Source organism: Leopardus geoffroyi, chromosome C3 (genome assembly GCF_018350155.1).
Source record: "Leopardus geoffroyi isolate Oge1 chromosome C3, O.geoffroyi_Oge1_pat1.0, whole genome shotgun sequence".
Taxonomy (NCBI): domain Eukaryota; kingdom Metazoa; phylum Chordata; class Mammalia; order Carnivora; family Felidae; genus Leopardus; species Leopardus geoffroyi.
Window position 1 is genome coordinate 110,647,931 of NC_059338.1, and position 15,614 is coordinate 110,663,544.

Below are 15,614 nucleotides of genomic sequence, written 5' to 3' on the forward strand. Positions count from 1 at the left end.
TAGAATATTAAGATACACTGCTGACAAGACAGTAGATGTGCATAATCTTTCTGGAAAACAATTTAACAAATATATCAAGAGCTTAAAATATCAATATTTATATTAAAATTTTGAATAATTAAATAGACTATATTTATACACTGTATTATAAATAATTTACATTATATATAATGTTATATAAATTCTATTATATTAACATTTCACATAATTTAAAATATTTGGACAAAAAAATGGTTTCTAAGAATTTTATTTGCATTTTTTGTATCTATAGGAGCAGTTTCAAAGCTATTTTTTGCCACCCTTTTAAGACTCCCTAGAGTATCCCAATCATTCCTCTCTTTCTGATATTCATAAAAAATATAAAAATTTCTCCTTTAAAAATCTATCTGTATTAAAGGATTTGTATAGCTATGTTATCTGAAACAGTAGAAAAAAAGGAAAAAGGAAATAATAGAGATTCCAATAACGGTTTTATTCACGTTAATTATTGTAGATTTGTGTTTTATAACCATTAACATTTATTTCAAAGGATATTTATTAAATGTGGTAAATGTCTATGATATATGACATAAAAGGCCACAAATATATATAGTTTCATTTCAAATTTATAAAACAAAAATATATATGCGTATGGAAAAATTAGAGAGAAAAATAAAAACACTAGAAATACTTTGAGAGAAAAGATCACAGATGATTTTTATTATTTTTATATTTATGTACATGTTTTCTGTAATGAGCAAAATTGATTTTATAATCAGAAAACAATTATGAAGCAAATTACGATGGGTCAACAACATCAGTAAGTAGAAGGAAGCACTATTTTTTATTATTAAAAGTCACTAATAGTCTAAGGAAAGATCTACCTAAAATAATTCACTGTTCCTCAAGCACTGAAAGAATAACGAATAAGCGCTGAGTATGGTGCTAGGTGCTGAGGATAGAGAGATGGATAAAATTCAGTCTGATTTTTCAGGAGTTCCCAACACAATTTGCAACATATAGTATTCTGGGAAAGCCCAGTACCTCTACAGAGATGTCAGTCTCCATAGAGAACTAATAAGTACTAAATAATCTGCTATTTGGGGTTCAGAGACTATATAATGAGACCCACAGAATTATGTGTACTGAGGAGGGGCAACAACATTCTGCCCAAGTTCTGCTTTCTTGCCCATATATCAGCCTCTCTTGGATTTGGCTGCTGGTTCTCATTCTTTCACTCAGTCCATTTAAATCTGATGTCTGCTATGTTCTCTCAGGATTGATTTGAAATTATAGTTTCTCCTGTCTTACTTCTAAGTTTCGCTCAGCATCTTGTCTTACTTGGCCTACTTGCATATCTGTCTCCTTCCAACTCTCCACAGATAATTCACAGAGCCTTAACCTGACACACAAATACATTAACACACACTGTCATACTCAACTCTAAGATTAGACAGTTAAAGAAAATCATCTCTGGTTATGTAAGAAATCTGTTCCAGAGCATATGCCTGGGAGAACCCCTGCTCTCGTGAACTCTAGCTTCACTCATCCCTTGTGGATTCTCATAAAAATCACAATCTTTTCAATCTGGAAGAAACCTTACAGATTCAAATGTCAGACATCTCTCATTTTACAGATGATAAAATTAAGATCCAAAACGATCAAAAGACTGGACCAAGGTCACACAACTAGTAGGTGGCTGAACCAAGGACATAACATGGGTTTCCTAAGAGATGAGCTCTGTACCACACTACCTGCATACAGAGGTCCCTTTATGCTGACTTCACTCTATCTCCTGTGGGAATTTCTCCTTACCTGGTTCAGACTAACTCTCCAGTGTCCTCAGAGCTGAAAATAGCCCAGTTGCCAGACAACTGTTTATCTACTTTGAGCCCCATGGAATAAGGAGTGGGGTGAAAGTGAGTCTTGGAACACCACAATAGATTCTAGTGAGTAAAACTCACTTCCCCTGGGTTTTGAAAGCCCCAGGAGCAATCAGTAACTTGGCTTAGTTTTCAATACCAGGCAGATAGCCAGGGAAGATCAGGCCCAACTACAGAATGAGAAATGAGGATAAGAAAGAAACAGGAATGAGAAACATGTCCAAAAAGAAGGTGCAGACACCAATATATTCTGTCACAGTATGGGTATCAGCAACTTTTGAGACAGATCTGCTTCAGTCAGACGACTAAAAAGGGAAAACTTATAAATGAAGATAACATACAAGTATTTGTATATGAGGCTATATAGTCTAGTAACTAAAAGCACAGACTTTGGATTTTGACAGTTGACCTCTCACTAGTTGTGTAACCTTCGGCTAACTACCTCACCTCTGGTTTTCTCATCTGTAAAAAAGAAAAAAATAGCTAGGTCTTTTAACGTAGTTTGGAAAACTTAAAAAGGAGAAAAAGTTATACAGACTATTTATATAGTTAGATAGATAGATAGATAGATAGATAGATAGATAGAAATAGATCTACATGCGTGTTGTGTTTGTGTGCATATATACATACATATATGTACATATATGCATGTGCATATACATATGTATATATATGTAAAGTCTGGTGCCTAATACAGATTAGTGTATAACAGAGGCAACTGAACAAAACACCTGGCTGACACTACAGAACCCAAGTTTAAGGGTTCCCTAATATCTCAGAAATCACCTATTTATGCAGTCTCAGAGAAATCAAAACAGACTATCCCAATGGTACTTCCAGAAAGGTGGAATGAGAAACTTGGCAGATCTGTCCTCTACAAAACTTAAATAAGAAAAATTATTTTTTTAAAAATCACTTAAAGTCTCTCAAAACTGTCTTAAGGGCATAAAGCAAATGGAGAAACATTCATTCAAGAAAAACTACTAAATCTGAGTTAGAATCATGAGAGTCTATAGAGTTTGGGCCATGACCTGCTTCCTTCTCCCACCCCCAGCTCTATTATGTTACAAAAACTCTATTATGAGCACTCCACTCCAAAAGGGCTGAGGCCCTATTCCTCTACCCAGCCCCAACTCACATGTTAGAAATCCTACCTTAAGCGTAGCCACCAAGAATACTTGGACCCTGATCATCACTGTCTGTCTCAGCTTATTCATAGGCTGAGGTCCCACACTGGGAGAAGCAAACTGAGAAGACCAGGAGCTACCACCCTCCCCTTCTAGCACCTGCTAAGGATATCAGTCTGGAAGAAGTAGGCCATTATTACTGTGCCTAACTCCTGTGCTACTTTAGCACAGAGGTTCTCTCAGAAAAGAAGCAAGCAAAGAAAAGGAAGAGCTTTGCAGTTCTTACCCAGGGTAGTGATTGTATTTGAAGCAGAACATAGAGAATTCCATGCCTAAGGGTGTTGTTCAAAACAATGGAGAGTTTGGTAGAAAACAATTAAAGGAGTGCTAGAAGCTTTATGATACTGCTGGTACCAAGCAAAATGGCAGAGCAATCAGAAGTTTAACAGAACCAGGAAAAGAAACAACCAAGAAAAGCCCTCCTGGGATCACACAGTAAACCCTGGTGACTGGAAAAGCTATGCACATGTTCCTACTCAGGAACAATGAAAACAGGACATGGGTCAGATTGAAAACATTCCCCAAGCTGCACACAGATCCATCAACAAAGGGCAGAAGCTTCACTGGCACAAGAGGCTTAAGCACACCCTCGGACCAAACACATGCTGAAAAACAAGCTATTCTGATACAGAGGAAAATATTATTAAGCAAGACTTAATAAAATTACATGCATCCTAGCAGGCTGGAAGAGTGTGCATGCCCAAGGCTGCCCTCTCAAGATTGATGGTAAAAGGAACTCCCAAGCTACTAGGCTGTGGCTGAACTTAGGGCAAAAACATAAACTCCTTAAGTTTTAACAACAGCCCCCAAGCCATGTGTACACCCAACAATAAAGGGTAAAAATATAACTAACTAATGAGATCTACACACAACATTTCACTAGTAAGTAGTTTATGTGGATCAAGGGCTGACACCTAATGAGCCAGACTAAAAGTGAAAAAGGGGAAAATAAAATCATTCTTCACAAGGGCATCAGAATTTGTACACTGTGGGAGAAACAGACTTCACATAGTACAATCAAATCATTAAACAAATAAATGGCAAAGAAAACAAGAAAAATAACATCAACCTCCAGTGGGCAGGAGAGGAGAAAGGAGAAGAATCAGTATTGAGAGTTACTAGAATACATTACTTCAAATGTTCAGTTTTTAACAACAACAACAACAACAACAACAAAATGATGAGACATTAAAAGAAATAGGAAAGTGTGGCCAATACACTGGATAAAAAGCAGACAATAGATACTGCTTTTGAGGGGGCCCATTTGTAGGACATACCAGAAAAGAAGTCAAAGCAGCTGAGTTTATAAATATGTTCAAGGACCTCAAGGAAACCATACTTAAAAGAATTAAAGGAAGTTATGATGACAATGTCTCAGCAAATAAGAATATCAATAAAGAGATAAAAATCACAGGAAAAAATTCTAGAGTTGAAAATTATGATAACCGAAAAGAAAAATTCAGTAAAGGGGCTCAACAATATATTTAAACTAGCAGAAGAAAGAATAAGTGAACTTGATGATAGATTGTTATAGGTTATACAACCTAAAAAGAAAGGGGATAAAAGGGGAAGAAAAATGAGCAGAACCTCAGGAAATGTGGGACACCATTAAGTGTCCCACCACTTACTGACAATGGAAGGACCAGAAGACCAAAAAAGGGGTAGAAAAATATTCATAGAAATAATAGCTGAAAACTTCTCAAATTGAAGAAAATCACTAACTGACACATTCATGAAGCTCAACAACCTCCAAGCAGGATAAAAGCAAAGAGATCCATACCTAGATACATCAGAATCAAAATGATGAAAACCACAAATGAAAACAAAATCAGTAAGAGCAAAATGGTTAATCACATATAAGGGAATCCCAATAACATTAACAACTGACTTCTCATCGGAAACAGCAGAGACCAAAGGACAATGGATGACAAATTCAAAGTACTGAAAGTAAAAAACTGTTAACCAAGAATCGTATATCCAGAAGAACTATGTTTCAAAAATTAATATTCAATAAACAAATAAGAATAGATGAGGGGTTAGAGAATTTTCTGCTAGCAGACCTGCTTTGGGGGAAAAAAAATAAAAAACTAAAGGGAGTTATTCAGGCTGAAAACAAGTGACACCAAATAACAATTTAGATCCTTATCCTCACAAAATTAAAAATATTTATGCTAATACTTAAGGAAATACTATAAATAACTGCATGCCAACAAATTACATCATTTAGATAAAATAAACAAATTCCTAGAAACACACAAACTACTAAAACTGACTCAAGAATAGAAAATATGAATAGATCTATTACAAGGAATGATATTAAGTTAATAATTAACAATATTCCCACAAAGAAAATCCCAGGACCAGATGGCTTGTGAATTCTACCAAAAAACTTAAAGAATTAACGTCAATCTTTCACAAACTCTTCCAAAGAACAAAAGACCAGGTGGTATTTTCTTTTTTTTTTTTTTTTTTTTTTTTTTTTTTTTTTTTTTTAATTTTTTTTTTTTCCTCAACGTTTTTATTTTATTTTTGGGACAGAGAGAGACAAAGCATGAACGGGGGAGGGGGGCAGAGAGAGAGGGAGACACAGAATCGGAAACAGGCTCCAGGCTCCGAGCCATCAGCCCAGAGCCTGACGCGGGGCTCGAACTCCCGGACCGCGAGATCGTGACCTGGCTGAAGTCGGACGCTCAACCGACTGCGCCACCCAGGCGCCCCCAGGTGGTATTTTCTAATTAATTATTTGAGTGTAGAATTACCCTGATACCAAATCAGGTTAAGATATCACAAAAAATAATAATAACAATAAAACTGCAGACCGATATCCCTTGTGAGTATAGATGTAAAAACTACCAGACATAATACTAGTAAACTGAATTCAGTAACATATGAAAAAGATTACATGCCATAACCAAGTGGGATTTATCCCAGGAATGGAAAGCTGGTTTAATATCTGAATATCAATTAATGTAATACACACAATTCAATAAGGAAAGAATAGAAAGAATAGTCTTTTCAATAGATGATGCTGAGACAACTGAATGACCACATGCAAAAGAATGAAGTTGTACTCCTACCTGACACCATAGATAAAAATTATCTATCACAGACATAAATGTAATAGCTAAAACTATATAACTCTTAGAAGAAAATTTAGGAGTAAATCTTTGTGATCTTGGTTGGGGCAAAGCTTTCTTAGATATAACACCAAAAGCACAAGCAACAACAAAAAATTTAGATATGTTGTGCTAAATCAAAATTAAATACTTTTCTGCAGTAATATTACCATCAAAAAAGTGAAAAGAGGGGCACCTGGGTGGCTCAGTTGGTTGAGCGTCCAACTTCAGCTCAGGTCATGATCTCACAGCTAATGGGTTCAAGCCCCACATCAGGCTCTGTGCTGATAGCTTGGAGCCTGGAGCCTGCTTCTGATTCTGTCTCCCTCTCTCTCTGCCCCTAACCCACTTGCATTCTGCCTCTGTCTATCTCAAAAATAAACATTAAAAAAAAAAAAGCGAAAAGAGAATCTATAAAATGGGAGAGGATGTTAGTAAATCAAACATCTGATAAGGGACTTGTATCCAGAATATATGAAGACCTTTTACAACTCAATAATAAAAATTCAAATAACATAATTAAAAAATTGGGCAAAGGATTTGAATACACATTTCTCCAAAGATACACAACTAGCCAATAAGAACACAGAAAGATGCTCAACATCATTAATCATTAGGGAAATGGAAATCATAACCCCAATGAGATATCTCTTTATACCCACTAGGATAGTCATAACCAAAAAGACAGATAATAACAAGTGTTGAGAAGTATGTGTGAAAATTAGAATACATTAATGGAAATGTAAAATGGTACAGTCACTTGGGAAAAGAGTATGGCAGTTCCTCAAAATGTTAAGCACAGAGTTACTATATGACCCAGCAATTCCACTCTTTGGCATATATCCAAGAGAAATGGAACATATGTCCATACAAAAACTTATACACGAAGGTTTTTAGCAGAATTATTCATAATTGCCAAAAGATAAGAAAAACAAATATCCACCCACTGATGAATGAATAGATAAAATGTGGTATATTCAAAAATGGAATATTATTCAACAACAAAAAATGAATTAAGTACTGATTCATGCTAAATGTATGAACTTGGAACACATGCTACATGGAAAAAAAACAGCACAAAAGACTACATGGTGAATTATTATGTTCATGTGAAATATTCAGAATAGGCAAATCCATAAAGATAGAAAATTAGTGATTGCCTTGGGCTTAGGAGGGAGGTAAGGAAGGAAGGCAAAGAAACTGCTAATGAGTATGGAGTTTCTTTTCAGGGTGATGAAAATGTTCTACAATTAGACCATGCAGTAGTTGCACAATTCTGTGAATATACTAAAAACCATTGAATTGTAGATTTTAAATGGGTGAATATTATGTATGTGAATTATACCTCAGAAAAGATGTTTGTTTGTTTGTTTGTTTTTTAATCTGACCATCTACTTCTATACTGGATCTTTCTTTTGGCATTAGAGAAAGTCAAAACTTTCTATAAACTTTTTAGAGAATGTTAACTAGTTTCTATAAAATAGTTCCTCTGTCATAGTTAAATAGTCCAAGAATACATGAATAGTCAATGAGCAGTCCACAGGAAAACAGTCCAGGATTGGTCCAAGACTGACTGACAGCTCACTGGTGACTGGTTATATATCCCTGATCTAGTCACTTATACTGTCTGTTGGAGCTGAGCTAGGGCACTGATAAGTAAAGGCAGAACTTCCCCTGGATGATTCCTTCCATTAGAGTCCTCAGGTTCTGTAAAAATAATTAACTTAAATCAATTCCATATGTAAAAATCTGTTCCCTATCTCATTAATTCTTTTTTTTATTTTTTAATTTTTAAACTTTTTTTAAAATGTTTTATCTTCGGGGCGCCTGGGTGGCACAGTCGGTTAAGCGCCCGACTTCAGCCAGGTCACGATCTCGCGGTCCGTGAGTTCGAGCCCCGCGTCAGGCTCTGGGCTGATGGCTCAGAGCCTGGAGCCTGTTTCCGATTCTGTGTCTCCCTCTCTCTCTGCCCCTCCCCCATTCATGCTCTGTCTCTCTCTGTCCCAAAAATAAATAAACGTTGAAAAAAAAATTAAAAAAAATAAAATAAAATGTTTTATCTTTGAGAAACAGAACATGAGCAGCGGAGGGGCAGAGAGAGACACACACACAGAATCTGAAGCAGGGTCCAGGCTCTGAGCTGGCAGGACAGAGCCCGACACAGGGCCCCAACCCACGAACTATGAGATCATGACCTGAGCCAAAGTCAGATGCTCAACAGACTGAGCCACCCAGGCACACCACTTTTTTAATTTTTAAAAACATTTTTAAGTTTATTTATCTTAAGAGAGAGAGAATGTAAGTGGGGAAGGGGCACAGAGAGAGGGTGAGAGACAGAATCCCAAGGAGGTTCCACATCACCAGGGCAGAGCCCAATGTGGGGCTTGAACTCACAAACTGAGATCATGACCTGAGCTGAAGTCAGATGCTTAACTGCTTGAGCCACCCAGAAGCCCCCCTAATTCGTTAATTCTAAAAATTTCTGCACGTTGAGGTTGCTTGGAGGAAATTATAGTTTTTCTATCCTATGCACACTTATCTCCATGCTCTGGAGAATGAAACTAATATTGTACTAGCTATAAGTACAATAAGCGATAGGGCTGATAGATATCGTGGACCAATAGTTGTAGATCTTCATTTAAAAGGCAACCCTACACAGTCAGCTTTCTTTCAGAAAGAAATAGAAGAAAGGGAAGAAAGGAAGAAGGAAGAACAACAAATATAAGAGCAGAGAATTCATTAAGCCAGTGGAATGAGAAATGATTTTTATCTTCCTTCTTACCATCTAAATTGTAATACGAATCATGCATACTATAATCAACTAAATCACATAACGTTAGTTTTATAAAGTACACAGCAGATTGACTTGAAAAGACAAAGAATACCTTCTGGGGGAGTCCCAATGCTGCTTCCAAGACCCAAAATAGCCATCTTGTGAATCCTTGGCTCCAGCATCACAGCAGATTCTTCCCCCCTCTCCCAGTGGGGTATTTTGACCGGCTCCAAGTGGACATTCTCCAGCCCATCTTCCTGCAGGTTCTGGTGCATGATTTGGATGGCTTTTTCTAAGCTCTTGGAGCCACTTGGTCTGGGTCCAACAGTATCCACCAGAAGTGCCAGTCGCTCATAGGATCTGTTCTGGGCTTTACCATAAACAGCAAGGTTGATGATTGCTTTAGCAACATCTCCATAGCTGGCTATTTCTTCTTTAATTTCTTGAAAAGACCTCTGAGAGATGTCATTCTTATATATCGTTTTCCCAGAGCTCAGGGATAAAAGGTGAACACCACCAACAAATGTGAGAAGAAGGAACTTCATTGATTTTTCCAGTTGGTTTTCTTCCTAAAATAATCTATGTAAGTAAAAAAACAAAACAAAACAAAAAAAAAAAAAAAAAAAAACATGTTTTAGGGGGAAAGAATCTCACAGCTATCTGCCCATAACCCAGGAATTGCTTTTCTTTTCTTTATAACAGATTTTTTTTAAGTTTTATTTATTTATTTTGAGAGAGAGAGGGAGAGAGAGAGGGAGAGAGCATGAGCTGGGAAGGGGCAGAGAGAGAAGGAGAGAGAGAATCCCAAGCAGGCTCTGCACTGTCAGCACAGAGCCCGAAGTGGGGCTTGAACTCACTAACCGAACCATAAGATTATGACTTAAACCAAAATCAAGAGTGGGAAGCTTAACCAGGTGTCCCCCAGGGACTACTTTTCAAACAGGAGTCCCCTTCTCTTCTCAACCACTGCCCAACTTCCATCATCAAATGCAGGCACCATAAGTCGCAGGAATGAAAATGTACAGAGACAATGATTGGCTTAATATGCAGTATTTATTAAAACAACAGAATCACATGTTACCTAGTAATCCAGTTTAAAATATGCTAAAAGGTTGGGGTGCCTGGGTGGCTCAGTTGATTCAGCGTCTAACTCTTATTTTGTCTCAGGTCATGATCTCAGGGTTTGTGAGTTCAATCTCTACAAGGGGCTCTGGGCTCTGGGCTCTGTGCTGACACGGTGAAATCTGCTTGGGATCTTCACTCTCCTCTCTCTGTGCTCCTCCCCTCCCCGCACCCCTCCCCAACCTGCTCATGTGATCTCTCAAAATAAATAAATAAACATTTTTTAAAATATGCTAAGAGGTTAAAATAAAACAACTAGGAAAGAGGAAGAAACAGTGTTACCAGTGTGTAGCAGTCATAGGGCTCAGAAACTACTGTCTGTTGCTCCTCCCTCTTAATAGAGTATCATCCAAATGGGTTTTAGAGTTCCCTGTACCTGATATGCTCTCTCCTATCTGCCTATTGAACTCGTCCATCAAGGCCGCTGCAGATATTATCTTTTCCTGGTGCTTTCTCTAACCCCACCTGCTCCACATTTAATCCTCACAACAACTCTATGAGATTGTTTCTTTTTTTTAAATATTTTATTTACTTAAATACTCTCTACAACATGGGGCTTGAATTCACAACCCCAGGATCAAGAGTCACGCACTCTTCTGACAGAACAAGCCAGGTGCCCCTCTATGAGATAATTTCTTAAAATTACTTTCATTTTATAAAAGAGGATCCTGGGGTAGTAAGAGATTAAATGACTTGCCATAGACACACAAAGGCTTTCTCACTCTAGAGTCCATGCTCTAAATGCCTGAAAGTATGGTTTGAGGGCCAATGCCAGTCCACAGCTGTTTTTCACTAATGTACAATAACTACAGAGGTTAAGAGCAAACACATCCCGTGCTGTGCAGCAAAGTAACCAATAGCCTCATGTGATTATTTCAATTTAAACTGATTTAAATGAAATAAAATATTTAGCTTTTCAGTCATACTAGCTGCATTTCATATGCTCAATAGCCACATGTGGCTAGCAGCTACCATATTGGGCAACACAAATAAAATATTTCCATCATCATAAAAGGTTCTATTGGATAGCACTGATTTAGACATCTTTATATACAATTGACTGAGTAATTGTACCTTTGTCTAACCTATGATTAAAAAGTGGTGCTTCTCTTTGTGTGTCTCTTCTATTTCATTTTTCAAATTCACTGCTATTGTATTTTGCAAAAGTCTAATAAATTTGACATTTTAAAAACTGGTCTTTCACCAGAGATAATTTGAGAATCGCAGTCATGAACTACTATATTATAGGGGTAAATTTCAAATTCAGCCAGCATACAAGGCCTTTCAAAATAAGGCTCCAACAACCACTTCAAACTCATCTCTCTACTTCCCCCTCTGGAGCACACAAATGTCTTCCTTCTTTTTCTCATTCTCTCTTCCTCTCTTTCCTTCTTCCTTTTTTCCTCTTTCTTTCTCTCTCTATCAAACACACGCACATGCACACACACACACACACACACACACACACACACATCTTAGGGAAGCTTCTAGATATACTGAGCATTTGAAATGGGGGACTAGTACAAATTGAGATATTTTTTAAGGTAAAATATATACCTGATTTAATCTTTAAAACCAAATACTTCATATTTGAGTATGAAAAACAACATAATTATTAGGTTAAATATAATACTATTCACCTGTTTCTTTTATGTTTTAATATGAAATTAGAAATGTTTAACTTACATACTTATATTTATATGGGTCAGTAATGCTCTAGCTGCATTGAACTTGACACTGTTCTTCCAACACCCAGGCCCCTTCATTACTCTAGATCTCTGCATATTTTCCTTCTCTTTGACCCCAAGGCCCTTCTCCTCACCCTACTCCTCTGCTCCTGGTAAAGGTCTCCAGAGACTCATTCTTTAATGAAAATGTTTTAAAAATCACCTCTTGTGCGGAGTCTCACCAAACACCACTGCAGAGTTAATTGCGCCATTGTCCATGCTTCTTCCCTAATTAACAATATTACCAACTAATATATTTGTTTATAAATTTGCCTCTCCTACTCTCAAAGTCAAGTAGGGTAAATTATTCATCACTGTACCTTCAATCATTGTACCCCTATGTAAGCATAGGGTACAGTACATTTTCATTTAGGGAATGAAGGAACCCTTAATCTCTCCAGGTCTTAGAGTCTTGTCTTTCCTCCTATACAAAGAAGCTGAGGGAATAAAAACTTGTGATCATATTTAAAATGTTTTGAAAAATTATGAAAACTATACATTGCTGTTGCTTTCCTTTTTATTAGAGCTATTTATATGCATAGGTTCTTGGTTTCTATAGTCACTATTACTGATGCTTGTTTTTAAAAGCTAAATTTTATTAAACCATGAAAATATTTCACCGGATTGCAACTTATTCTTGAAGTACATTCTTTCAATGTGTTGTTGGTGCAAAAAAAAAAAAAAAAAAAAAAAAAAAGGAAAGGCTAATAACATATTTATCAATTAACACTAACCATAAGTATCTACTTCTCATTAAAAATTCTCTAAGCATCCCATAGACATTAACTATTTCATAATACATACATTCTAGTAATGGATTAGAATCATATAATGGCAATTTTGTGGAGATACAGGAGAGCTTAGGAATCCCTAGTCCATACGCTTGTTTTGTAGAAACAGGGCCTGTGCTGTGATTCCCAGGTAGCAGATAAACCAACAAGTACAATCAACCAGGTAACTGGACCAACTAGTACAGACTTGCCAGAGGATTAAAAATTGTTTTCTTACAGGAAGCTGTATGTATTTACATATAATAGAAATTCAATGGACACTCAAGTGCAGTCTGAGAAGCAAATAACTAATATAACATATGTACTCAAATAGTCTCAACACCATAGCACTAAAACATAGAGAAGAACAAGAGAAATCATGAAAAGCCATGGAGAAGACGTGACAACTCAAGAGAGACTCAAGGAAAGGCTCCACAGGAAGAGAAGGGAACCCTCCTGGAGGGACCACTGGGACATCATCCCTCAGTCACATTCTGCTCAGAAGATATGTTCATAAAATAAGTGCCTGAATCTTTTATTTTTACATTTTTTGCATATATGTCAATTGAATTAATAGAAAACATGCCATTTTGATAATAAGACTTAACTGCTCTCTAACGTGATCATTTAAATTAATTTTGACATGAAAAAATGATGTAATTACTTTAAAACAGAAACTAGTATCTTTGAGTATTGTTCTTAATATCTTAACTATACTTTGTCTTTAAATCCTACAAATGTAATAAATGCTTATTTTTAAAAGTAATTTAATTTAAAAGATGATTATTTGTTACTTTCAATGGATCAGTTTGTTCCTGGACTGTAATATTAGTACTTTAGAAAATTTACAAGATTGAAGGCACAAAACAACAAACTACATGAGAAATCACCTAAGAACACTTGACATAAGTAAACACTAAATAGATAATAGTTGATCCTAAACCTGATTTTCCTTGGAACATAATCTGAAAATTACTGATGTAATTCTTGGCTAAAGAACATAATTATATACCTCTCCAACAGAGCACTGCAAGAATCTTTTATTATTGTTGTTTTTAGGAAGGCACATTAGCCCAACTGAGATATGTTTTTGTTAATAAATAGTAGAAAATAATAATTATTACTAACAGTATATAGTTGGAGAGGTAACAAAAATAGAAAAGGATATCACTATATCACATTCCACGCAAGAAAAACACTGTAAATAATATGTAATTTAAAAACAAATCATGCAGGGGTGCCTAGGTGGCTCAGTCAGTTAAGCATCTGACTTTTGATTTCAGATCAGGTCATGAGCTCATGGCTCACGGGATTGACCCCTGCATTGGGGCTTCCAGTGACTGTACATTTATGATTTTATCAAATTTTCTGTTTTGTTGGGGGAACCTAAGCTGTCAGCATAAAGCCTGCTCAGGAATCTCTCTCTCCCTCTCTCTCTGCCCCACCCCTGCTTGCACACTCTCTCTCAAATTAATAAATAAAACTTTAAAAACAAATAATGGAATCCAATACATAATTTGTACATTCCTAGCAAGAAATAGAGATTCAAAATACAAATTAAAATAGTGAAACACAGAGGCTATATAAAGGCCAATGATCAAGAACATCTTGAGGAAATGCTCTCCTAATTCACACATGAATTGATATGTGATCACCACATATCAAAAAATTTATTCTGGACCTAGAGTCAGTTCAAATGAAAATGATCAATGTAGGGGCGCCTGGGTGGCTCAGTTGGTTAAGATTCCGACTTCGGCTCAGGTCACGCACGATCTCATGGTTCTTGAGTTCGAGCCCCACATCGGGCTCTGTGCTGACAGCTTGGAGCTTGGAGACTGCTTTGGATTCTGTGTCTCCCTCTCTCTGTCTCTGCTCCTCCCCCACCTGTGGGCTCTCTCTCTCTCTCTCTCTCTCTCCCTCTCTCTCATCAGCCCTCCTCAGTCTGAAAAGACATCGTCCAAAAGTAGAAATATTTTGGTGTATGAAATCAAGAAGGACTTTGATAACACAAATATAGACCTACTCACCAAATCTTATATTAGTACCAGGGGATGGTCCGAGTAGCTCACAGGCAATTTGAGGAAAATCAAAATATACAATTTTTCACAATGAGTGATAAACTTATGAATAGTTTCTTCCAACAAAAGAGAGAATTTGATAAAATCGTGAATACCATCACTGGACGTCATTTTAATCTACCACAAAGCATTGGTTCGTCACTGACCCAAGTGAACCCTGTGGTATCACTAGGAGTATCTTGTTGATCTGAAAGGCTATTAGTCTTCCCTAGTTCAGAACTACAAATATCCCTACACAGTCATTTCAGTGAAATAAAATTAAGCAAGCTACCGTAGTATTCTTTTATAGTCTGCAAAGGGAGAAAATAATTCTATGGTGATCAACAAATACAAGTAGTACTACTCATCTCAAACATTGCCTCTTTATTAATTGCAAACCGTATTCCGTTTGGGGTCATAACTTCATCTCTCCATTCATTTAACAAAACTTTATTGATCACCTACTAAGCACTGGAGATGCAAATGTGTGAGAATATCCACATCCTCAAGGAGCTTAAAGAGGAAGACAAAATGTACAAACTACTGTAACTAGGGTAGTGACAAGGTGCTGTGAGAACAGAGGGGAGGAGGGGATTAAGAGGACAATGCTTGACCTGAGGTTTAAAGGGTACTGATGCGCAGTGAAGAAGTTGGGAGTGGCACTGAAGAACAACCCAAGAAAAGACATAGAAAAGGGCTTTGGACAAAAGGGGGGAAATGGTGGAAGACACAGCAGTGACAGGAAGGAATTATTCCTTAGGGTCTGACTGAGAAGGTCTACTGGTGAAGCTCCAACACATATGGAGCAAAATGCCCCAGGGTACTGTAACAGGGGACATGAAGAACTTTTCCCATTCCTCATGCAGTCAGGAAAAGGAAAGAAGCAAGGAAAGGAGGGAGGAAGGGAGGGAAGGAGGAAGGAGAAAAAAAGGAAGGGAAGTTTCTTTCTTATCTTCACAACCTCCTGTCTCCTCAGCACAGAGAATTCACCCAGATTCCA

General features: G+C 36.9%; 1 protein-coding gene across 9 annotated transcripts in view; it reads right to left on the minus strand.

The window, feature by feature from the left end:
• The window catches only part of CPQ (carboxypeptidase Q), a 549,973-nt gene that overhangs the window by 434,324 nt on the left and 100,035 nt on the right, over positions 1-15,614 (minus strand). For all 9 annotated transcript variants that reach the window (XM_045454131.1, XM_045454133.1, XM_045454135.1 and 6 more), the window contains exon 2: positions 9,051-9,517. In XM_045454131.1, coding sequence (XP_045310087.1) covers positions 9,051-9,483 — 433 coding nt within the window. In that variant the 5' untranslated portion in view covers positions 9,484-9,517. The remainder of the gene's footprint in view (positions 1-9,050; positions 9,518-15,614) is intronic.